A 25584-nucleotide genomic window follows, 5' to 3' on the forward strand; every position below is an offset into this window, starting at 1 on the left:
AAACCCGTGAGTGACCTCGTTTGCGTGACTACTACACGCGACGAGGCAAGCCTATTTTATTACTTATTATACAGAGCGGACTTCCGTCTGCAAGTGTGTTTGATTGCCCACAGCAGTAAACGTTGAGTTGACTCGCTTGTTGCCTTGTTCACCCGAACCCTACGTAGCTGCGATTATAGGCGCTACGGGTTGGGGAAGACCCCCACAACGATCAGGAGGTACTCGGACGTGTCGTCCCTGTTGCACTCACTGATACAGCGGCTAGGTGGTACCGGCTTTCCGGACACCGTGCAACAACCCTCGAGGAGTTCCGCGCGGCATTCCTGCATGAATTCCTACCCGCTGACTACGAGAGTAGGATGCGGCGAGAGCTTGGGCTACGTACACAGGCTCCTGATGAGTCGCTTCAGGAGTACGTACGGGCGATGGAAGACCTTTTCTTAGTCGCCGAGCCCAATGCCTCAAACGAGGAACGCGTCGAACGGGTGATCAGGCAGGCACATCCGAGCTTTTCGGCGTACCTGCACGGCGGCTGCTTCCGAAATCTGGAGGAATTAGCCGCAGAGGCAAAGTGAATTCAAGGTGACATTCTCGCCACGCACGCCTATCGCCCACCGCCGCCCGCCAGCGAGGCCCTTGAGCCAAGCTGCGCGTGGAGAGAGCCTGAGCCCTTTCCCCAATGGCAACAACCCGGCCAAGCTGCCTTTGCGGCTACAAGCGGGGGTGTTGGGAGCTGAGCACACGCGCTCTCGATCCCTACACGCACGGGAGACGGGCAAGCCTGTGCTGCACCACCGCCCGAAACGCATGCGCAGGGACGCTTTTTGACCCAGCGGATCGCGGAGGGAGACTCGTTATCGGCCCATCGGCCAAGCGGCGAGCCAACCCCGGCAGGGAGCTAAAGCCGCTCCGCGGCGGAGATACCGCGGTGGAGTGCGCTGTTTTCGCTGCCAACAACGAGGGCACATAACAAGGAACAGCTCCTGTCCCCTGTGAGGCCGGGAAACGGGAGCGCAGGTCGCTCGTGAAGGCCCGAGAGATCGAACCTTTGCTTGTTCCCTCGGCGTACCGAGCAGGTTGTGTTGCTGGTGCTCACGCACTGTTTATTCTGGTGAATTTTCGGCGCTGCTAGACACAGGCGCAACCACTTCATTGTTCGGCTAACAGGTTTTGTCCCACTTGCAAAAGCACGCAGTGCGCTTGTGGGACTGCCTAACGACATTCAATCTTGCGAAAGGCATGGCCCCTTCGGCTGGCGCCACAAGGTTGACTGTCAGGTGAGGAGAGTGAATGAGACGCACGCGTTTCGTTCATCTCCCAGGGCTCAGTGTTCCTGTGATTCTCGGAAGGCACTTTCACCTTAAAACCGGGATCGTTGTGGCCATTGCGAATGGCGGCTATCACAACGGACCGTTCACATTGCTAAAGCCATTCATCAGCCCGCCGGCGTCCGATTTTGCCTGTGCAGATGAGGCGTCGGAATCGTGACGCGCGCCGAGTTCAGGGGCAAGCCCCCGAGCTTTGCGCTCGCCCACTCATGGTCCCCTTTGGAATCCAGAGGCACGGCACGAACCGTGTCGCGCGCAGAATTCGGGGGCATGCCCCTGCGCTATGCGCTTGTCGACTCAAAATCCCCATTGGGACAGAGCGACAGGGTACGAAGAGGCACTACATCTGAGTGCCAACGTGGTAGCTGACGCGCTATATCTCGTGCCCCATTGTCCACCCAGAGCTTTTCTCCAAGTGCGACAGCCACTGCCAATGCATTTGAGCCAGCAAGCGTCGGGGGCGAAACGAGCGGAGAGAGAGGCGAGTCCGCAAGCGGGCAAACCTGTTATTCTGCTCTCCAGGCAAGCAGCATGCCGCAAAGCGTGCGAGCTTCTCAAAAGCGAACCCATGTCGCCGATAGCTGCAGTCCTGAGTGGGGACGAGACCAGCCTCCGGAGCCTTTGGGAGAAGTGGAATTGCTTTCAGCAGGCAAGAGCTACTGAAGGCCCAGCAAAATGATCCGTTTTGTCGTGGAGTGAGCGACAGTCTCAGGCAGACAGTGCGCCGAGGCGCTGCTGATAGTGCAGCGGGCGCAGGGGGGGCCGCCGCAATACCAGCGTGTGTCGCTGGGTCCCCCGCGGATTTATATTTGCTTGATCATGATGAGCTCCTGCTGAAATACATAGCCACCGATGATGACTCTATGGAACTATTTAAGGTGGTTATCCCCAAAAGTCTGAGAAGCGCACTGTTGCGATGTTCTCATGACGTGGTCATTTGAGTGGCTCTAAAGTTTTTGCGAAACTAAGCCAAACTGTCACCTGCCCTGGCAAAAAGCGTGCCATTTTTCGCTATTGCCGTTCCTGCCACGTCTGTCAAATGATGAAATCAAGGGGTGGCAAGCCGCCCGGGCTGATGAAACCAATTGACAGTGAGCGTCCGTGGCAAGTGGCCACCTGCGATCTTATGGGGCTTTTCCCCAGGAGTAAGCAAGGGTTCACACACCTGATGGTAGTCGATCATTTTTCTAAATGGGAGGAACTGTGTCTGCTTCGTAAAGTGACTGCGCGAGCGGTGCTGGAAAGGCTACAGGAAGTGTTTTGTCGGTTCAGCTTTCCGAAAAGACTGATTACGGACAATGCGTCCTATTTCACCGCTCGGGTGTTTGGTGCTACGTCCCATTCCCTGGGAATTAATCACTGTACCACTTCACCCTACCATCCCCCCGTCCAATTTGACGAAGAGACTCGATAGAACTCTCAAACCAATGTTAGCGGCCTTTGCCGAACGTCAAAAGGATTGGGCAGACCACTTGAGTGAGCTCGCGTTCGCAATCCAAACCTCCGAGAATCACTCGACTGGTTTCTTTCCCGCCTTCCTCAGTTTTGGAAGGGAGTTGGCAAATCCAGTGACCAGTGTCATGCAATGCCAGCTTGGGAACAAGGAGGCGCCGGCAGACTGTTCTGCTTACGCTTCAGCACTTCGGGACAGGCTTTGTCGGGCTCCCTGTAGAGCAAGGCAGAGTTTGATGTCGGCCAGGTCCCAGCAGAAGGCTCAAACGACCGGAAGCATCGCCATCTTTCATTTAAGGTAGGTGATCTCCTCCTGAAGCGCAACCACGCTTTTAGCGACACAACCAAGGGGTTCTCAGCCTTGCTCGCTCCTAAGTGGCTTGGTCCGTACAGAGTAGAGAAAGTTTGGTCTCCGCTCACGTACTTGCTGAAGGATCCCCCTTCGGGAAAACTCGGCCGTGCCCATATCGCCGACCTGAAGGCCTTTGCGTCACGGTCCGACAAGCTCGCGCCAGTGCCCAGTGGCATTGCGCGCAAGCAACAGGGTACACCCGGGGAAACAGACCGCATTCAGACCACGCACCGGTATCCGAGGAAGCGGTCACCTGTGCGATTTCGCGCAGGACTTTTCCGCAACCGAAGGCCCTCAGTAAAATGCGTAGCCTCAGTGGGCTAGCTCCTTTACGGCCAGTGCACGCAAAGAAGCTGGTACCAGCCCAGCTTATTGCAAGTGTTGTTTATGTAGCGTTAACAGTGTGCATTTTTTTTTCTCGAGCACGCACGCTGAGTGTAATTATTGTTGTAAATATTTGAAAGTGTGTTTTTTTTCGCCTGTTAAATTTCATTACGTTTTTTTACTTTACGTAGACATATGAACATTTTTTTCTTCTTTTTTTTTCGCTTTTTTTTTCTCTGCGGCGAAGGGGGATAATAATTGTGTGGTCGTCAGGCGCAGGGGGACAATGGTTCCATTGACTCATCGGTGCGAGGGGGCGAAAGACGCTTTGCGCCTTCTATGGCGCTGCGCGTTGTGGACGGTGATGAGCATTGCTGTGTTTGGGAGTGTTGCGCAGCCATGGAGAAAACCGCAAGGAGTATACGAGCGGGCGTGTGTGTGTGTGCGCGCACGCATGCGTGGTGTGGTGTCTGTTGCCCTTTGAAGCAACCAGAATTCGCACTAACTGCTGCATCGGATCGTCGTGGACACTGAAGCTGGACGGAGAGACTCGATAGAACTCTCAAACCAATGTTAGCGGCCTTTGCCGAACGTCAAAAGGATTGGGCAGACCACTTGAGTGAGCTCGCGTTCGCAATCCAAACCTCCGAGAATCACTCGACTGGTTTCTTTCCCGCCTTCCTCAGTTTTGGAAGGGAGTTGGCAAATCCAGTGACCAGTGTCATGCAATGCCAGCTTGGGAACAAGGAGGCGCCGGCAGACTGTTCTGCTTACGCTTCAGCACTTCGGGACAGGCTTTGTCGGGCTCCCTGTAGAGCAAGGCAGAGTTTGATGTCGGCCAGGTTCCAGCAGAAGGCTCAAACGACCGGAAGCATCGCCATCTTTCATTTAAGGTGAGCGTCACTCAGCGTCAGAGGTCACTGACCCTCTGACGTCAGACCGAGAGCCTGGCTCTCTGCAGTCGCTACCGTCATGCAAACGCCTTGCAGCCACGCTTGTGATTGGGGGCCCCTTTCATTTTGGCTACGGCGGCGTGGCCAGCTGACCTGGCAGTGTCCTGCCCCATCCGGCTGGAGTTCGGGACCGCCACCACCATGAAAGCAACAACACCGATCTACCAACGGTGAGCCCGTTCCTGCAACCAAGACTGCCTTCGAAACTCCTACATCTTCGACCACCGCCATAACCACAGAACTTTACGCGCCGTTTCTCCTTCACACCTTGGACACTGTCCCGCGCCAGCAGCCGACTATTTTGTTAATATTCCCCCCCCCCCTCTCGTGGCGTTTATTTTCTTGTATTATAGAGTGTAGCATTTTAATTTTTTCTTATCCTATTCTTGTACAGTCGAATCTCATTAATTCGAACACACTTAATTCGAACTGCCAGTTTATTCGAACTTGACGCTGTGGTCCCGTCAAAGTTGTGTGTATTTCAATGGGCGAAAACACTCGGTAATTCGAACGCGAAAGCATTTGCGAGGGTTAATTTGAACATACCGCGCACCGACAATACTTTCTGCAGCGTGCCAAATAATGCGGCGGCGCCTCCGACCGGCATTGCTCTGACGCCGCCATGGAGCAAAAGATTAGGAGAGACCCCTTAATGCAGCAGCAGAGGCCCAGTCCGGCCACCAAAACTGCCCACGCCGGCAAACGCTCGCTCCCCGATAACGACAGAAAACGAAACTTCAGGGAGCGGGGAAGCTGGCGCCGGGCTGGCTGGACCGGCGGCGCCGGCACTCGCGCCGGCAAATGCTCGCTTCCCGATAACGGCAGAAAACGAAACTTCATGGAGTGGGCTAATCTGCGCCGAGCCGGCTGTAGCGGCGACGGGCGCGCACAGAGGCAGTCGAAGGTAAGGGAGCTGCGAGGGAGTTGAAAGGGCGAGGGGAGCCACCGAAGCGGCGGAGTTGCCGAGGCCAAATCCGCTTCCCTGCCAACCTCCTCCCTCACCTTCGACGATCGCCGTACGCGCCCGCCCGTCAACATGGGGGCGCCGTCCCCTCCCTGAAGTTTCGTTTTCTGCCGTTATCGGGAACCGAGTGTTGGCCGGCGTGGGTGGTTGCGTTCGCGCGCCACGATATTTCACGACTCGCACCGTTCATGCATCGTGCTATGGTGCTCGAATACTTCAAAAATACGTCGTCCTTCCTTGAATTCGAACTACTTATATTTCGAACGAATTTTCGAGCCCCTTGGAGCTCGAATTACCGAGATTCGACTGTATATATATTTTTTATTATTATTATAGTGCATGAAAGTGTTTTTGTATGTCGGAACGCGGTGTTAAAGAGTACTTGCTGGGCTGAGGTTAGCATTTAGCTTGTGCATGAAAGATTCGATTGCCTTTGGTGCATAAGCCCCTACTAGCTGTTTCGCCAGGCTGGTAGGGGGGGCATTTAAGGAGAGGAGGACGTGGGGATTGATGGAGGCGCCATTGCGCGGGCTTCACCTGTTCTGCAGTCCTCGCCATACCCACCCAGTCTTAACCGGTTCCAGCAGTGGCGCTCCACTCGTGGTGGTTAGCAGGAAGGGCGGGGCTATTGCGATAGCAATTATATGGACACTTCAACCGGATTTCTGCCGTTGGCGTCGCCGTGAGGTTCCCTATAGATTCCAAAAGCGATAAAATCTTCGCCGCACGCCGTATGCACGAGCGAAAGCGCGCACTATCACGGAGAGCGCAAGCACGGCGGAACGCAAACGCGACCGTCGCCCGATAGGCCGTGGGGGTATGGGAGGGAGGGAGGCGGGGTGACGCTGTGCTCCGGCACCAAAGGCATATCTTGCAATCGGGCGTATGGGGAACTTGCCACTCAATCTCCCACGCGAAAGCAAGAAAGCGGGAAGGCAGCGCGGGAAGGAGGGGGGGGGGGGGGGGCAGCTTCTCCTCTGCCAACAGCTTCTCTGCACAACTCCTCTGCACTTTGCCCGGAGGTGGCGGTCGCCCGCACCGTCTCTAATGTCCACACGGCTCTGACCTTTGTATGCGCTGTGCATTCGCCGCTCAGTTTCAGTTGAAGCTGACACCGCGCGAACCTTCGCCTGCTGCGGCGGCTGCACTTGCTGCCAGCGTTTTAACAGTCATCTGCGGTCATTCAGTGTGATCTATTCATGTTTGCTTGTGTGCGCTGACACCACGCTTGTTAATTCAGTTAGTAAGTGAATGTGTCCAAGTTTATGCAGCCGATAAAACTACTATCCCTACTCCGAATAGCTCTCTGCTGATTTGCTATCGCAATTGATGCTTTGCCTTTCGGACGAAACTGTGACTTGGGGCACTGACGTCACTTCGCGGCCGCATCGGCTGCTAGTTACTGAGCGTGGCTCTCTTATGTCCGGGATCAGCGCACGGTACGTACATGCTTTCCTCACATCCGCCGACACCTTTGTGACTAGGACTTGAGTTCACGCATGGTGCCTTTGCCGTGCGGCACTAGGCACCGCTTGTCGGTTTAGCGACAGGAGCCGACGAGCGGTGCCTAGTGCTCACGCGAGGTCGTACCACGCCGAGCCGCACTTGCCGAAAACCCAAGCCGAAGGATATTGCCTGAGCTCTCGCGAGTTGACCCATTGGTTATTGCCAGAGCAAGTAGCATAGCCGCCGGGACTTTTCCTAGCAGCATGTCTCAGCTTGAGCCTGTGCTCCAGTAGCGCCATCCACTTCCCTCGTCCCACGTTCCACTATCGCGCTCGGCGCGACCAGCGCGATCGAGGCGCGATATCGACAGTGGCGCCGCCTGCGTCGGGCCTGCCGTGGCAGACGACAGCTAACGCGCTACCAGAGGAAATCCGAGGAAAACTTTGATCGCGCCCTGCGGAGAAGTTTTTGAGGCGTGATTTTGCTTCGTCAGTCAGTAACTGGTCTTAATAATGCCGTTTTGGAAGTAGCAACGCGACGATGCGAGACGGCGCAAATATCAAGTGTGCAGCAAGCGTTTGCGCACGCCGGATGGTAAACAAAAAAAGCCTTTTGCCCTCGCCTTGTCGGTTGCGGCAACTTAAGGCGCAGCAGCATGCCATCACAACGAAGTTCTTGTCCGTAACACGTTTGATCCGTTTGTGCGTACAGCACTTTCGTCGCACAGGCCCGAGAATGGCAGTCGGAACGCGCTGGAAAGAAAAAAATATACAAAAGCGCGAGCGGTGCTAGAGGCAATGGCTGACGCAGCCCTGTGGTTCGCCAAGCCCGAACCCGAGGTGGTCGGTCACCTATGAGACATTAAGAACCCACAACCTTCCGCTCTGCTTTTGTGCAAAACAGCAACAGGATTTTATCATTAATTCACTAAATAAAGGCGTATTGACGTAGTATGCATTTGCTTATTGTTTTCTGGATACCCCCGATAATTGGACATTCGGTGAATTCGGACATTTTTTTCCGGTCCCGTGAAGTCCGAATTCACGAGGTTTTACTGTATATGTTATTTATTGTAAATATATAAGTATGTTATTTGCTCTCCATATTATTTGTATTTTGCATACATCTTTTGTAATTAGTTAAAACTTGTCTTAACGTTACTATGTAAATGTATGCCTTGCAATGGCATACCATGTATGCCTTGTAATGGGGCCCAGGCAAGATGTTTGGAACAAGTAGCCCCATCTTTATTTCCTGCTCTCGTTCTTTCCTTTCCGGTATTTTTGCCGTACAATATCTTGTTGTTCAGCCAGCACCAACTCGCGCAAGAAAAAGTTTTCATGCAGTATTTTAGCCAATGGTTTCCACCTGAACTCTTGTATTTCTAGAAATAAAATGTATGTGCATGCATGTATATATCACCACTTCACCAAACGCACCCCTTCAAAGAAAGATGGATAGTACTGCTAGTTTGGCAAGTTCCTTGCACTGATCTTTTCAGTTTCAGTTACAGAATCAGCTACCTGTGTTCTGCTTACTGAAAACAATGTAGAGTGGGGTGCACCATGTCAGCTGCAAAATTCCTTTTGGCTTGGGGTCCTTTAGCACAATGGGTTGCAATCAATGGACTTAAGTTGACCTGTCTAAGGGGTATAAATGAACGTCTGCAGTCGAGAACAGCTTCAATGAAGTGATTTATGTTAGGGGTTGGTAAAAAATCCCATGCAAGCGAACCAGACACCTTTCTCACCTGACTGTCAGAGCCCAGGTCAATGGGCCGATACACATCACTGACGCTGACAAACTTCTGCGCAATGGGTCCCAGGAGGTCAAGGCCTGGCTTGATCTCGGCTTCCGGATTGTCCGTTTCCACGGTGCTGCTCACCATGGCAATGAACCAGCCCTTGGCTGCCACCTGGTGGGTGTGCGACACCAGGGACACGTAGATGTCTGGAAGGTGCCAAAGACGTTTGCATTTTTTCACACCTTTCCTGTAGCGCCACTCGCCAAATGGCGGGAAAAAAAAAATCCACTCATACACTGTTCACACATATCTCGCGGTTGTCCGTTATTCTGAAAAGCTGTTGCACTGAAAGCCTAACCATTTCACCTTTCAACTCATCAGTTGTCACAGTATGAAATATCCAAGAAAACGTCCATGTTGGCCCCCGATGTTGCTATTTTCCAAAGATTTCACCGCCACGCAGCACAGCATACAGTTAACGATTCATCTTTTGGACATGCCCGATAATTCAGACGTGTTCGCAGAACCGCGTTGCAGAAAAAATTTGCCGCTGTTAGCAAGGGGGGGCCCTTGGGGGCTGTAAAAAGCATGCATTAATTTTTTTTCCGACTCCGCCACTGTAATTCTCGCCAATGGCCTCGAAGCTTGGAAAGCACAGCCAGTCCCGAAAGTCAGCTTCTCCTCAATACAGCCGTTACGGGGTGAAGCATACCAAATGTGGAAAGGGGGCAATTGTGATGGGACATGGCATGTTCCCCTTAATTATACATGTGTGCCTAATAAGTGCACTGGCAAGCCTTAAGAGCTATTTCGGACGTGCCTGTAGCGATTTAAGCCCTTGGGGGCAGTAAAAGGCATACATTATTTTTTTCGGACTGCCCAATTTTCTGAACATTTTCGCAGCCATAAAGAAGTCCGAAAAAACTGATGTTGACTGTATAGGGTGGGGTGTGGAAGCGAGACGCTGCTGCCGAGAAAAACACCGACACAGAAGCTCCATGTCACCTATATCAGCCCATATCAGCCATTCGGGCCGTCCAGAAACCTTATGAAGCATAAGGTTTCTTTTTGTTTGTTTGTTTTTCACATTCCTCACCATGGACACCTGCAACTGCTTCAAAGCCAAGTGCAAGTAAATGACACCGTCGTGCAACACCGTGGCATCCTGCAAGCATGGAGGTTACAGTAACATCAATTTTGGCACGTGCGTAGCTAGTACGGCCGCAGAAAGAAGGAAGAGACGTGCCTCCGTTCATAGGCGCCTGGGCAGAGCGTGAGCCGCCTGATGTATTTCTTTTTCCTCTGGCACCGTTCTTAGGTTCTCTGAACCCATGCACTGCGGCATCCACTTTCTGCGCCGTGTTCACTATCCTACAGTTCCCGCTGCTGTAAAGGAAACATGGAATCCCCACATTTCGAAATAATAGTTCGTAATGCCGTAATACATGACATGGAAAATCAATACCGTTCATCATTATAAGTTTGTTGTACTGAAATATTTCTACATTGAAACTATATGCAGTCAGCAGGCGATTTCTAAAAAGTTTGTTAATGCGGTGCACATAGTGAAGAGGTATCCATGCAAAGGCATAGCATTTGCTATCAATATAATAAAGCTGCAGGGCTGGTAAATTGCCCAATTTTCTTTTTAGGAGGAAGGAAGGAAGGAAAATAAGAAGCGAAAGGCAGAGAGGTTAACCAGGTTAAGTGGCTACTCTGCACGAGGGGAATGCACCTAGCGGTGAGCTACCGAGTAGTGACACGGCAAAAGTCGCAGAACCATACACTGATCTCTCGCTCGCTAAACATATGCAAGTTGATGGGTGTCTCTCGGCATGCTTTCTCGCTGCACAGCCATCGGGTGCTTGAACACTGTGCAGTACACAACTCTGCAGAGGAAGGCCGAACACAGCTTTCCTGCCCCATCTTTCGCGTGCACTGCAGCAGGCAAGTGTGACGCGGACCAGCTAACAAAGTAACTGACAAAGCTGTGCAGGCTACATTTTGCGAGCCGAGTCGGTTACCCATACAAGATCTGCTGGCCCACGCTTTCTCAGGATGACTTTAAGTACTACAAGCTGCGATGGCACACGAAAAACAAAGGTAAGTAGTATTCAGGGGCGATATTCTCGAGCGTAAATTCCGCTAGTGCATCATCTTCGAGACATTTCGCGCATCTCTCCATCGGACGAAGTAGACGCCCTTTCTGACACAGCGCCAAAAACACTGTCAGCAGGAACTGCATGCTGCATTTGTCACGAAGGAGAACTCGGTGCGGGGGTCTATGGTGCGTGGGAATCCTTGGGTCCCATGACCGCGGCACACGCGGCAAACATCGCGTCGGGCGCACGCGTGCGTGCTACGCAGGGTGGAAAGAACTTTCCTTTCGCGGGCAGTGCATAGCAATCGCAAGCGCCACTGGTGTGTCACGCGATCTCTTTGGTTACCAGCAAGTGGCGAAGGTTCCCGTTTTCCCCCGGCAATCGCCGCAGCCGCCCGTATCCAAGTCGGAAGCCCTTCTTTACCTAGCGTATTGCTCTCTTCGAGAGAATCCTCAGTGATGTCAACTGTAGCTAGCTGGCCTGCTCAGGGTTCGTACACAATATTTGGCTGAAAATTCAAGGACATTTCAAGGATTTCAAGGATGCAAAAAGGCAGAATTCAAGGAGTGTTAGCGTAATTTTATTTCCTCACATGACTTAGGAAAGGAGCCCTATTTTCGCATTAATTTCTCTTTCAAGAGCTGTTATCTCCGCTTCTTTTTCTTTGGCTGTTCGACGGAAACTGTTTGCCTTGACAAGTCAGGTCGTTTTTTGCTTCGGCGTCTTCCGAAAAGCGATCCACTGACTCCTGCAAGCACTTCAGAGTTTTTTTGAGCTTTGTCTTCTTCTCTTGCATGCTCCGTAGCTCTAGCTCGAGTGCTTTTCTCTTCAAGGTTACCTGTTGAGCTACAGCTTGCTTCTTCTGTTCGTCCATGTATAGCGCATACCTATGCCTGGCTTGGCGCACTGATGACTTCAGTGCTTTCGACAGTGGAACGTTAAGCAGCCCGTCGTGGGTTTTCACGGCCTCGCAGATGACTCGTTGTGAGATATACGAGAGCTCTGCCATATTTTCGACCGCGATCTGCTTGTTTACACTGAAACCTCTTTCTACTGAAGCCTGCCCATGGCTAAGCAAGAGAAGGACCTTCAGTACTTCCCGTAACATCGAGAACGCCGGGTCATGCTTCAAAAGGCGCACGAAGAGAACGTCAAGGCGTTCATGGTCTCTTTCATAGTTTTGCAGTTCATGCCGCTTTTCTTGGCAGAACTTAATATACTGTGCACACAGAATATCTCTCTTGTGCTCAGAAAGAAGCTTACTGTCAATTAAACAGTTATGAAATCCTTTCAGCTTCCCAAGGCACATTTCTGTCTTCGCCATCTCTCTGGGGTCGAAACATGACAACCCTCGAACCAGAGGGTACCTAAGAGGACTTCTCTCCATGATTTTCAGGATCATGTTCACAATTAACTTACGACACTCGCCCCTAAATTCAAAAACACACTTGGTACTCGCTTTTCCGCTTTTTAAGATCTACTCAGCCACACGTCCAACATCCACCTTCTCAAGTGACGTGCAATTGGCAGTATCATGAACATCAATTCGCAGCAGTTTCGTGATGCTCGTGGCTTCTGTCAATACCGAGCGCTTCACAAACCTTGCAAGGAGGCTCCTCAAGACAGTTTCAAGCTCTTTTGCTAAAAAAAATGTCTTTGGAGAATCCCTCTGAAAAACAGTCAAAAAAGGCTGCACAACCATTGCAACGTTTAGGAAAAAGTTCAGTTTCGCAAGTGCAAGCTGGTCCTTTAGAAAAGCACTGACGTTCTCATACGCTCTACATTTCGGCAAGGGTAGCCTATGGTCGCGTCGCTCACTGCTTCGGTGTAGTGCCTCAAATGCTCCCACATAGCCAGGGCTCTCTCCAGTACGGGCACGTTCTCGACCCAACGGTGGGGTACGAAAGGAAGTGGAAACAGCTTGGTCCCTGTTTCTTCAACAAAATCTTCACGGCAGGCCGGTGCATCATGGAAGAGTGAGAATAAGCTCGACAGAAAGGTGTCAACTGGCCAGCTTGTCGCATGCATTCCTGCTTTGTAAGCATTATGCACTGTGTGCAAGCCACATGAACCAATATCCAAGCACTGAACTTGAAAGTCATTCTTCATGTGCTGCTGTAACTTGTTGAAAAGACTCCAGTTGACATTCGGGCCGTCCATCGAGAGCTGCACAATCCTGCTCAGGGGAAAGGACGCGAGTGTTTCCGTCAACTTCTGCATAAGGTCGTCCGCTGTGCTGTGACTCATGAATGTCGAAGTCAGATATCTGGTTGTCACCTCACAGTTATTCCACAATCTGACGTGAACATCAAGTTGTTTTCTTTGCAGGTATTCATTCAAGGTTTCGTCAAAAAGCACAACAAAATTGTCAGACTTCTCCATCATTTGTTGTACTTGCGAAGTGAAAAATGGGCGCAGACCGTGGCACGCGCACTTTTTCTCAGAGCAAGTGAAGCTTCTCGTGACCTCGCTATCCGGAAACATCTTTTGGAATAGCTGGGAAATGGATCCACTGGAGCTGTAGGAGTAGTGCGAGGACACAACTTTCATCGTCCACAAAATCTCGGCTTCGATCACGGAATCATGCTTTCTGCAGTCTTCGTCAAGTGTCGCAGCCCGAGAGGAAGTTGCCGTGCTTTCATGCTGACAAGCAGCCTCGGACGACAGATTTGCCGCTTGCATGAAACTTGCGACGGATGAGCAGCCCTCGCCTGCTGCAGCTTTGGATCGGTGCTTCGCGCCTTTCTAGTGGCTCTTCAAGGCAGATTCCCCCATCGTTGCAATGTCGACCGTCTTCTGACATAATGTGCACATTGCTCGATAAGGATCGCTTGGTTCCAGTCTCACCCAGTGACCATAGTCCGTATGTTGCAGCCACGCACGCTGAAACTTGCACTTCCCGCCTGGCATCTTGTCAAAGTAAACACACAACGCAAACGCGAACTTCCCTGAAATGGTGCGCACGAGGCCGACAAACGGCCCGACTATAGTACCTAAAAGACACTTACTAGTGCGCCGAGAGCGGGTGTCGCGGTAGCACCGAATGTGATGCCTGCCACCGCCGGCCGCTTGGTGCGCTGCACTTCGAGACTGTGCCGGACCATGCTGAGACATGGGCGGACTTCAGGCAAGACACGACGCGAGTCTCCCCATTTGCCCGGCGATCTGCCTCTTATGTTCTTGTCCCAATCCGCAATACGTTCGGGGTCTGCGGACGCGCTGGGTAATGAGATGAGCCGTTTCTTTCCGCGTCTCTGGGAAATCGCGGTTTCGCGACCTGTTCAAAGTTTCTTTAGACAGACGAGTGCACACATAGATACAAAAAACTCACTCACAAGAAGAAAAGACTGCAACGAAAGCGGCAGCAAGGCGATAAATGAACTACGCATTGCAATCGACGCGTAGCAATCAACGCATCGCAAACGAACGCGAGTCGAACACCGCAGGATTTAGCATGGTGCGGACAGGCATTGCCGTCTGGTGGCCCGCGGCGGCAGGCATCACTGCCCGCGTCACCGTCCCGCGTTGGAGACGCTCGGTGGACGGCACACTAGAGTATATTCTAGGCACTATACGCAAGCCGAGCGAGCGATATGCCTCGCATTGGATTGGATTGGATTTCCAATGCATATTAGTTGCCAGACGACGTAGGGGCTGCGAGATTTAAAACCGAAACTTCCTGATGTTGCCCTTTAGTCAACACAGCTTGTTTTCATGGGCATTCGTAAGCAAAAGGGCCCTAAATATCAGCATGACTTGCGGAGGTACATCGTTAATTTCCTCTAGCGGAACAAATCCCACGGGATTTTCAAGGATTACAAGGAGCTCACGGGTATTCAAGTAGTTTGAAGGGCCCTTATACTGTCAATATCAAGGATATTCAAGGATTTCAAGGGGCTGTGCGAACCCTGCCTGCTCCAAGTGCTAGTTGTAGTCATAATCAGTAGCGCATCAAACCAAAGCAGTAGCAAAACGAGCCTCAGCTACTTGTTATCCTGGGGTGGTATAACGTAAAGCTATTCCAAACTTTTTTATTCCTATTCTGCAATCAGCCCACCACGATTTGTCAAAACATTTTCGGGCCACTCCCAACTTCACCTGTCTGTCACGCGACGTCACCAAAACCGAGATAGCTCCCCATCTGATATAACGTGTACACACTGATTACGCATGATTAAACCGCCCAAAAGAAAAATAATTATTCTCGACTAGACGCCTTTTCACCATTAGCCCTCTGCTATTGGTCCAATGTTTTCGGGCTGCGCCCACTTCGCCTGTCTGTCACGCGAACTCACAAAACTGCGAAAACTCACCGCGTCAAAGTGACATGTAGGCGAAAAAAAATGCATTAATATGCCGAACAAGACAAAAAAATTTTCTGAATAGCCAGAGACTGCCCCGTTCCGAAAGCAATAGAAGATGGCTGCCCGCCGATTGTTCAGGCCCTCGCTACTTGCACCTGCCTGTGAGCATGTATTTATTTGCGCATGATAAACCTTTTTGGGTGGCAATAAAACGTTATCGAGCCCTTTCAGCACGTATACGACATCCCTCTGCCAACTCTTCCTTGCCGAGGATCCGTTTTAGCTGCATTCTTATCGTTCCGTTGCACACCGCCACGATTTTCGACCAGCCACGGCAAGCTAAGGAAGGTGAAGCGGACCAATCGGAGAAGCCGGCGCCACCCTCTTCATGCAGTTATCTATTTTCACTGTGCTGGCTCATCGAAACACACTCCACAAGAGCCTGCTCCTCGCCTCTTGTCAGTCAATTAGATAAGAAAAACCGCTGAGTGTAGGCAATGTTATTGGTTTTTAACACGAACAAAGGTGACCTCCTATAAACTAGGAGAGTGTTTGATTAGGTTGTTCAGACAACGCTGCGGGTCACCGCCCGATGCTTGCGTCGGTGGTTACGTAAATTTGACGTCAGAAGATTGAAATAAAAACCGTTTGGAATAGCTTTACGTTATAGTGCCCCTGTACTACTGATGGCAGTAGTTGCCTGCTCTGTCCACTCGGTCTAAAGTAGCTAAGGTTAAAGGCATGTCTGACGTTTCCAGCATGCCACGCAGCGGCCAGCAAAGTCGGATGCATCATGCTGACGTTAAGGTCGCTCAAATCTTGCCCTCTGTACGTTAAACGCGGCCACGAGAGCTATTTCGCGGTTTGTTTTGGGAAATGGCGTTTCTCGCTCAACGAGCCTTAAACAGGGTTCGTACAGGTTTTCAAGAAAAATATTCAAAGACTTTTCAAGGACCTTTCAAAAATTTTAATATTTAATACGGTAGCTCACACACGTTACATTTTATTGGACAAAACAAAAGAAAGTGATTTGACTTAGTGCACGTACAGTTTCATTCGACTAGATGAAATTCTGAAGCTCATGGCAGGTCTTGCAGTTTCTTTTCTATTTGCGTCTTAATGCGGCTGAGTTTTTGTGGTCTTTCTCAATCTGTTTGATTTCACCACGTGCGAGATGTCACCAGTTCTCTCAGCCTTTTCTGCATATCCATCTGCAAAGGCCGTCAAATCGGTAACAACTGCCTCAAGCTTCTTTTTCTTCGTCTGCAACCCTTCAACTTCTTCCATGATTGTGCGCTTTCTTGTCTACTTTGAATTTTCCTTGTACCGTTTCTTTTCCGATTCCAAGTGTGCACCGTAATGCTGCCTCGCTGCGGACACAGCTTTTCTGAGTTCTTTTGTTATAGGAATATTCAAAATTCCACCTGCCGTGTCCACTGCGTCACATATGATACGCTGTGAAACGTATGACAAACCTTTCAGATTCTCTACGGAGATCTGGCGGTTGACGCTGAACCCCCTTTCGACAGTTGCTTGCGTTCATTGCTGAGCCAGGCGCTTTGAAATTTACATTTCACAGGCATTATTCTGAACCATGCGCAACACAACCGAAATGGGGGAAAATACAAACAAAGCGTCGACGGCACCGGAGCACGCACACAGATAAACAAAGCACAATGTGGTCAACAGACAACGCTCAGGCTATGAGGCTGTACCTGTTTTAGAGGGTTGCCAATAAATCCAGCCCAAGGCGAACCCCCAAAAAAGTGAAATACTACCAAATCCAACTTAAGATTCATGTAACTGCTTTTTCGTTACAAATAAGCATGATGGCACACTTTGTATTTTTTCCGAGGAGGTCGAGACGCTCTAGCCTCATTGTGGCCAGCAACTTATGGCTTTGGCCAACCCCGAAGTCGAAGCAAGCCAGATAGAAAAAAAAAATGAAAGCGCGGCGGACGCGCGCTCGCTTTTTCCTCGAGCAGGAAGTTTGACTTCGCGGTCCCGGAGTTGCGGAAAGCAATGAAGTTTGCTGGGACCAGCCTCAACCGCCATATAATGCGAGTCACACTGTCGGACCCCGTGAAAACCTTAAGAATTCAAGGGTTCTCCAAGGATGGAAAAGAAATTCCAGGACTTTCAAGGCCTTAAAAACGGAACTTTCAATTTCAAGGGTTTTCAGGGATTTCAAGGACCTGTACGCACCCTGTTAAAAGTGCAACTACAGTAGAGCCTCGTTCATACGTTTTCAAAAAAATATGCGAAAAATAAACGTACGATATGGGAAAACGTACGATCCGAATCCAGTAAAAATTGAAGCTGACGAGCCCATATTGAGATGCAAGGGGAGAAAGCATTTATTTCTTGCAAAACATAGTCAAATCTCGTTAATTCGAACTGACGCTGTGGTCCCGTCAAAGTTATGTGTATTCCAATGGGCGAGAACGTGCAGTAATTTGAACGCGAAAGCATTTGCGACGGTTAATTGGAACATAACTACGCACCGACAATGCTCTCAGCAGCACGCCAAATCATGGGGCGGCACCTCAGACTGGCCCGACACCGCCATAAAACAAAAGCTTAGGAGAGACCCTTCAACGCCGCGTGGAGAAATAAAAAAGAGAAAGAAAATACCGCGGCAAAAATTTCCTTTCTCAAATGGCAAGGTCGCCGTTCCTGCGTTGCGCCTGAACACGCGTGTACGTGCCAACGTCTCAGCCAACACTGCGGCTGCGGCGCAGAGGGAAGCAATGCGGAGGCCCAGTCCGGCCAACGAAACTGCCCACGCCGGCCAACGCTCGCTTCAACGGCAGGAAACGAAACTTCGGGGAGCAGGCTAAGTTGGCGCCGGGCCGACGGGCGCGCACTGAGACAGTCGAAGGTTCAAAGGTGAGGGAGCTAGGAGAGAGTTGAGAAGAAGCGCGAGGAGAGCCACCGGAGTGACGGGGTTTCCAAGGCCAAATGCACTTCCCTGCCGCCCTCCTCCCTCACCTTCAACGGTCACCGCCGCACATCGCCGTGCCGGCACCGCCCGCTCCCTGAAGTTTCGTTCACTGTCGTTATCGAGATGCAAGAGAGAGATTGTGGTTGTGAAGAGTGTAATGATGAAGTCGTCATTACAAGAGGAAAAGGCGCTATCGGGATGCGAGCGTTGGCCGGCGTGGGCAGTTTCGTGGCCCTCGCTCACTATGTGTTTGCGCGCCGCAATATTCCACGACTAGCACCGTTCGTACGTAGCGCTATGGTGCACAAATACGTCAAAAATAAGTCCTTTTAATTCGAGCAAATTTTCGGGCCCCTTCGAGTTGGAATTATTGAGATTCGGTATTTTCTGTTGGTGCGTCACACCCTTGGACAGGAACAACTCTTTTTGCACACACTGCAGACCCTTGTCTGCATTTCCAGGTCAGCGAGGGCTTCAGCGAAGGTAGCCGGTGGGCGCAAGCCTTCATTTTCGCTGTCGTCTTCAGGCGCCTTGTTAGCCACCACCTCCGCTGCATCGTCCCCCACTACCTCCGCTATGATCTCGGCGAGTCGTAGCACCGCGCATGCGGCGTCTGCCTGTTTTCGCCGCTTAGTACTTCACGTTGAAGCGAGGGGCGAGGTAGCGCAAAGGTCAATTTGCTCGCCGCTGCTGCCGCGCTTCGTCACTTCGGGCGAATGAGCAATGCAGAGAAGTCGCGGAGGGGGGGGACTGCAGAGAAGCCGCGCGGCGGCCGTCTGCCACTTAGCGCTTCACAAGCACATGAGAGCGGCCTTTTTGCACACCTGAATGACAACTTTTCGCTGCAGAACGTATCATACGACCGCAGTTTGCCGCAATGCTGAACGTTGCTGCCGAATAATCGTATTTTCCGGGAACGTATTAACCGGAACGTATTTACACATTCCGCTATGGGGTTACGTTTATTTTTCGGGATTGCGAACATAGGAGCCGGGTAATCGTATTAAGCGGGAACGTATCAGTGAGCTTCAACTGTAATTGAGGCAGGTTCTGCGATTTCTATGCGTTTGTTGACATGCTACATTGCTAATCAAGTGAATTTTTTTTTTTTTTTTCCCCACGTTGGCTTCGGGTGCTGACAGTACGTACATTTACACTCACTGCGAGTCGTAAATACTAAGATGCGTCACTCATGAGAAGACATGCCTTCGGATGTCCCAGTTTTCTGGTCTCGCAATATACGAAAACGCCACAGTTGTAGCGCAGCATGCTTTTATGGACAGTCAAATGCTGTGTCGAGGGGACGATAGCATAGCATCAGACGTCTCAGCTTCGCACTATACACGCCACAATTTAGTGGCAATCTGTTCATGTCGGCTTTCACACGTATTTTTCTCGGTGAATTAAGAGTCTCATTTCAAGATTGTTACTTCTGCTACGAGAAACGATTGCTTATCAAGCTTGCGAAGCGAACGTGCAAACTATATATCGTAATGAATGTTTTGCGTAAACACCATCGTCAATGTTTTTCAAGCACTAATGCATGATGAGCATCATTTTAAGCTTTATCTCCTTTTCATGCACCATATTTTTCCTGCATGGAAACCAATAAACTTTCAATATGTTGCATCCTTACTGCACCTGCATTAACCATCACTTTGAAAGGCATATTGCTTTGTGTTTATGCTGGTTATAACATATTCTAACAATCTACTTTGCCATAAATATCCCTGCCTTTCCTTGCTTCTCTCTCTGCCTCCTGTAAAACACATGCAACAATGCAGAAAGCAGGCAAACACATATTTATAAACAGTAGTTAACACATTAAACAAAAGCAAATCAAAATAGTGCAGTGAAGTCAGCCAGTTGCATCCATGCCTGCGAATGATAGCATCGTTTTAAATGCGGACCGTTCTTGCACGTCCACCGCTATTCAAGTGTGCAGATGTATCACGAGGCACAGGCCATGCTCAACCAGTGACAACAAAGTTGCTTCTACGTTTGCAATTACATGTATTACTGCATAAACTCGTAGAACCATATCCTGTCATTACAGCCTCTATAAATAAAGTATAATGCAACTTGCAAGATATAAAAAGCCAGCATGACATTTGCTGTGATGGAACAGACATTTACTTTTTGGAGCAGCCATAAGTGTTTTTGGAGCAGATAGCAAAATATGCCATACGGCTCCTAGAGTTAAGAGCATCACCAAAGCATCTCATAAATATGAATATGTATTAAGAAACATATTGCACATACAATAATCAACACAAATTACAAGAAGCAAACAATTAAGAAGACAGATGGTTATCAAACCTGCAGTAAAACAAGCTACAGTGCAGACCGCTTATAATGTAAGTCGCCGGAGTCGCGAATATCCGCACTATTAGCGGTACCACACTATAACCAAAGCAACAATTTTCAAGGCCCGCACATATGTAAAACATAAGCACCGAGCCGTCACGCATATGCGACAGTCTAGGAATGCGGCTAGAATGTTTGCATTCAATCTACAGTCGAATTTTGTTAATTCGAACCAAATCACGCGGCGGCGCCTCCAACCGGCACTGTTCCGGCACCGCCATAGAGTAAAAGCTTGGGAGAATGTCGCACGCGAACAAAACAAAAAAAGAAAGAAGAAAGAACACAGCGGAAATTTCACCCTCTCTCAAATAGCAAGGTCGCTGATTCTGCATTGCGCCGGAACATGCATGTACAAGCAGACGTCTAGGCCACGCTACCGTAGCCACGTGTAGAAAATGGCAGCAAACCCTTCTTTCTCCTTTATGCTTCCTCTACTTTCTAGTCACGTGTTGACCTTGCACGCTGCGGCTACGGCTGCGCAGAGGGAAGCAGTGGCACTGTGCCAGGCCAGCCAACGAAACTGCCCCACGCCGACAAACGCCCGCTTCCCGATAACGGCAGAAAACGAAACTTCGAGGAGCTGGCGCCTGGCCAGCTGGAGTGGCGGCGGGTGCACACGGTGACAATGAAAGTGAGGGAGCTATGAGGGCGGGCAAGGGGAGCCACCGAAGCGGCGGAGTTGCCGAGGCAAAATCCGCATCCCTGCCACCCTCCTCCCTCACATGACACGGTCTCTGCGTGCGCCCTTCACCATGCTGTACCGGCGCCGCCCGCTCCCTTAAGTTTCTTTACTGCCGTTATCGTGAAGCGAGCGTTGGCCGGCGTTGGCGGTTTCATGATCCTCGCTCGCTATGTGCGCCATGATATTTCAAGACTCGCACTCAAGATTCTGGTTTCAGCCTCACTGGCCGTTCGTTCGCATCACGTGCCCTTCTCCTCCACTTCGTCTCTCTTTCTTCCTCGAGCACTCCTTGGGGCGCCCGTTTGAGGGGAGCATTCGCCGTCTCCGCTGACTTCCGTACTCCCAGGCAGCCGCACTGTAACCAGTATTTTGTTTCCCGCAACTGCACTATAAGCGATACATGTATACATGGGAGTGCTATAGGAAAATTAACGGGAGTCTAAAAAGACCACACTATATCCGGTCCTGCACTATAAGCGGTTACGTTACAAGTGGTCCCCTATACTGTATACGTTTAAAATACCAGTACTTGTGGCAGAAATGAGATCAAACCAGTAAAGCTGAGCACCACATAATAAAAGTAACCACTAGAGACCAGATTTTAGGCAAATGCCTTTTTTGTTCCTTGCGCTCCTATTGCCCAACTTTGATATACGAGCATGAATTAGAGGTTAAGAAGGGCTTTTATTGTGTTTTGATAGTGCTATAAATGCCTATTTTGGCGTTTGTGCCTAAATGCCTATAAATGCCTATTTTCAATATCGGCACCTATATGAACACTATTTAGCCTCAAGTTCCGCTTTCGAGTGCAGTTAGAGACCGTTGTCCACGTTGCCAGGCAACATTGACTGTTTGGAACTCTATGTCCTTTAGTTCAACCAACTCCTGGAAAACAACTGCTAGCAGCATTGAAATGGGACGCGCTGGCCAGCATACGCCGCCGCACTGACATTGCGCGAATGGTTGGCGAACAGGAAACCGCGGAGAGCCGTCAGGGGAAAGGAGAGTGAAGAGCAAAAGAAAGAAGAAAAATGTGATGTGCACGCACATATGTAAAACATGTGCACTGAGCCGTCACGCATATGCGACACGAACGACACGACACGAACCACGAACGACACCACTATGCACGCAATACTCCTAGGACAAAGTCACACGCGCGATGAAATATCCAGTCGCCACTGAACGACCACGCACGATCGTTACCACGTCGATGACAAACGTGGAATGCGATGACACACGTGCAATCCAGTTGCGAAGGAGCAGCAGTATGGGCAGGTCGCAGCACGAGAGTGATGGTTGTGGCGATGGGACTTTAAGCTACGCTGCGGCTGCGCTCTCCGTGTTTGGCGACCCGATCTAGAGGAGGAAGCCCAATCTCCATCACCAACACGGCGCCGTCGATATGCAGCGTCGATCGGTGCCTCAATGTACCAAATGAATTGCAGTTTCCACGTTTCTATTTCAAAAGTGAAAAAAAAAACGCATTTGCGGCGCAACATGCTGTTCGCCATACTGCGACTTGTGAAAATGGTACGCGCTAACCGGTACGCATTCTACGAGCCACTACGCCGTAAGCGGTCAGTCAATACATTAGGTTCAATGGGGGCTCGGCCAGGGAACTGTAGCAACTACGTGTTAACCGTAACTATGTCGTAAACGGGTACGTATTAACGAGGTTTTACTGTACAAGAGTTTTCATATTCTGTGGTGTACAAGTCTGGCCGCCTGCACCAAGATGCTGACAGCTTGTCGCGTTACCCTGTTGATGACTAACTCCTCCAATATGGACAGTGCTCCTTGCGTTTTCTCAGTATCCAAGCTCCTTACATTCGCCGACGAGCAACGTCGTGATGCCTACATCAGAGCACTCATCGACCGTTTTGAACACGCTCCGGCCTATGCTACCCTACGCCCCTTCGTCCTCCGCGACGGTACTCTACCCCGTCGTAACCTTCATCCGGACGACTCCGAGTTCCTACTTGTAGTACCTAAACACCTCCGCGCAACCGTTCTAGAAGAGCTTCACGACGCTCCAATGGCAGGACACCTTGGCGTATCTCGAACCTATGACCGAGTACGTCGCCGTTTTTTCTGGCCGGGCCTTGCACGTTCCGTACGGCGTTACGTCGCCGCTTGTTAGCTTTGCCAACGACGCAAGAAGCCTTCCCAGCTCCCCGCTGGTTCTGTTGACAAAAAATTGAAATACATCTTCGGTGCGCCCTCGTTTCTGAGGGCGATCAGGGAATTTAGGAAAAGCGCTCTCCATGAGTTTAGCTGAGATTTTCGGCAGCGATGCCAACCACCCACCAACGAGCCCAACACGGGGACGTGACAGGAGTTCCTGTAATGGAATTCCTGCCAACGCCAGCCATGCATTGCCACTATAACCTAATATAAAATACCCAAGTTTGGATAGCTACACCAGGTTAACCCTTGCCGCCGAGAAATTCAGAAGTGAGAAGAAGTGACTAGAAGACAGGACAGTTGGAAAAGTGAGAGAGAAAGACAAAAGATTGAAGAGGGGGACAGGAAAAGGTGACTACCGATTTCCTCCAGGTGGGTCAGTCTGGAGGTGCCGTCTATGTGAAGCAGAGGCCGAAGAGGTGTGTTGCCTCCGCCGGGGGGCCTTAGAGGTCCAAACACCCGACATCGGCTCAACCCCCAGGATCCCCCTTTCCCCAGACACGGCTAAGCCGCGCACGGCTACACGCGGGAGGGTCCAAGCCTCATGTGCTCGGGTCCGTGGTGTCGCAGCACACCAAACGCCTCCGAGAAAGACGAAGTGTGGCTGGGCTTTTGGCGCGAGCAAGGTGTCGGCCTGGCGGTTTGGTTCCAGTGTAAATATATTGTAAATAGCCTCTTTCGTGTGTGTCTTTCCACACGTAACAATATATATGCCTTGTATGCAATTGTTATGTTAAAGGGACACTAAAGGCGAATATTAAGTCAGCGTGAAAATGTTCAAATATGATCACAGAAACCTCGAAACGGTTGTTTCATGCCAAGAATACACTTATTATATCAGAGAATTGCGTCTGAAACATCCGCGTACCTCTGGTGCCATTAAATCATCCGCTCAGCCGAGCGAGAAGTGGAGACGTCATGGTCTCATAGTGACGTTCTGCCACCGGTGAGTAAAACACCGCCCGCAGATGGCACTATGACTTTTTTGCAGAAAACGCAGACGCACGGCCAGAAACAGAGCCAAGACAGTGCAAAAGCGGAAGGAAAAGCGTGCGCCGAATTGTAAACATGATCGTCGACGCTCGTCGCAGTGGAGCTTGTTGACGACACTGACAACACTCTCAGCGATTTACGCTCCGATGAGCGTAACATGCTGCTGAGGGCTCGAGCTGCCGGCGTCATTGCGTACTAAGACGGCGGCATCGACACCAGCTTATCCAAGCGCAAAAGCAGCGAGAACTCCAGCAATGCGACGTCGGGCGATGAAGCTCATCACCGTCTGGACGTGCCGTCGCGCGGGCCGTTCGGGCATCCCGCAACATCATATGGACGTGGCCCCATTCTCTGCTGCTTGCAATTTCAAGTGAGAGTTTAGCGAGCCAGTAACACCAGCGCAGCACTATGCGATAACGGTACTGAACTCGAAAGTGCACGGCACAGAGTCTAGCGAAAACGAAACCTTTACACCCCCCCATGTCATTATCAAGGGCAACGCCAAAAAGTTATTTTTTCTAAGAATCTAATAGAATACAAGTATCATTTTCTTACGTCTTATAATCCAACGAAATACCTTTTTAATCTGAGTGGTCGAGTACTAGTGACAATTTTTTTTAGGACTGCCTTCGTCATCGGGTAAGTACTTGAATGTCCCTGGGGAGTCTCTTATCGTGTTCAGCATTTACACCAATTTCTCGATTAATAGAGCTCTGTTCGCGATTACATATTGACGCCTTAGACATTCTACAGCATTACTCTATCACTTTAGTTTGACGTTTTATTTGCCTTTAGTGTCCCTTTAACAGATAATTATTGATTAATTATTTTTGTGCATGCCACTGTTTCGTTATAAGATTATATTTCCAACCTTGTAACAGCCCGAAAAGGGGCTCACAGTATGGACAAAAAAAAAAAAAATTCAACCAGTCCGTGTAGTACTTTGACGATCCTTGAAGGGTTTGTTGATGCAGACATTACAAGTGGCTGCAACTCGTCCGTCATGCCGCCCGGTGTGACAGCGAGGTCCATGTTCGCTTGGGCAAGCGCAGCTTTCACGCTATCGGTCAAGTGCCCATGGTCGAGGACAAGGAGCGAGTTCTTTGACAAAAGGGCTCCTGGACCCCGCGGTACGCAATCCACTCTTCTACCACGGCACTCATCATCGAGCCGTTTTCATTTGCCCGCACAATGACGTTTCTTGGGAAAGCTTCCCGAGCAATCTGCGCCTTTCTTTTAAGGAGGGACGCAGGAATTAGATCGCGAAAAAAGTTGATTTCTGAAAACCACACGTTTCGGTATCTGCAATGCCTATTCTACGCTATATCATATATCACAGGTTTGGCTGAAAACACGCTAAAAGTGCCCCCAAAATAATTTGTATGCGTACAGGGCAAGCAAAGGACTTCAAATCAAGCAAAATCACCGCAGATCACGGAGCC

The 25584-nt window shown here is 50.4% G+C and overlaps 1 protein-coding gene across 1 annotated transcript in view; it reads right to left on the reverse strand.

Moving 5' to 3' along the window:
• Positions 1 to 25584, reverse strand: part of LOC119431022 (rab GDP dissociation inhibitor alpha-like) — a 131969-nt gene that overhangs the window by 23742 nt on the left and 82643 nt on the right. Inside the window, exon 6 of the mRNA XM_049656871.1 lies at positions 8570 to 8769. Within this exon, the coding sequence (XP_049512828.1) occupies positions 8570 to 8769 (200 nt within the window). The remainder of the gene's footprint in view (positions 1 to 8569; positions 8770 to 25584) is intronic.

This window comes from Dermacentor silvarum, chromosome 10, assembly GCF_013339745.2.
Source record: "Dermacentor silvarum isolate Dsil-2018 chromosome 10, BIME_Dsil_1.4, whole genome shotgun sequence".
NCBI lineage: Eukaryota > Metazoa > Arthropoda > Arachnida > Ixodida > Ixodidae > Dermacentor > Dermacentor silvarum.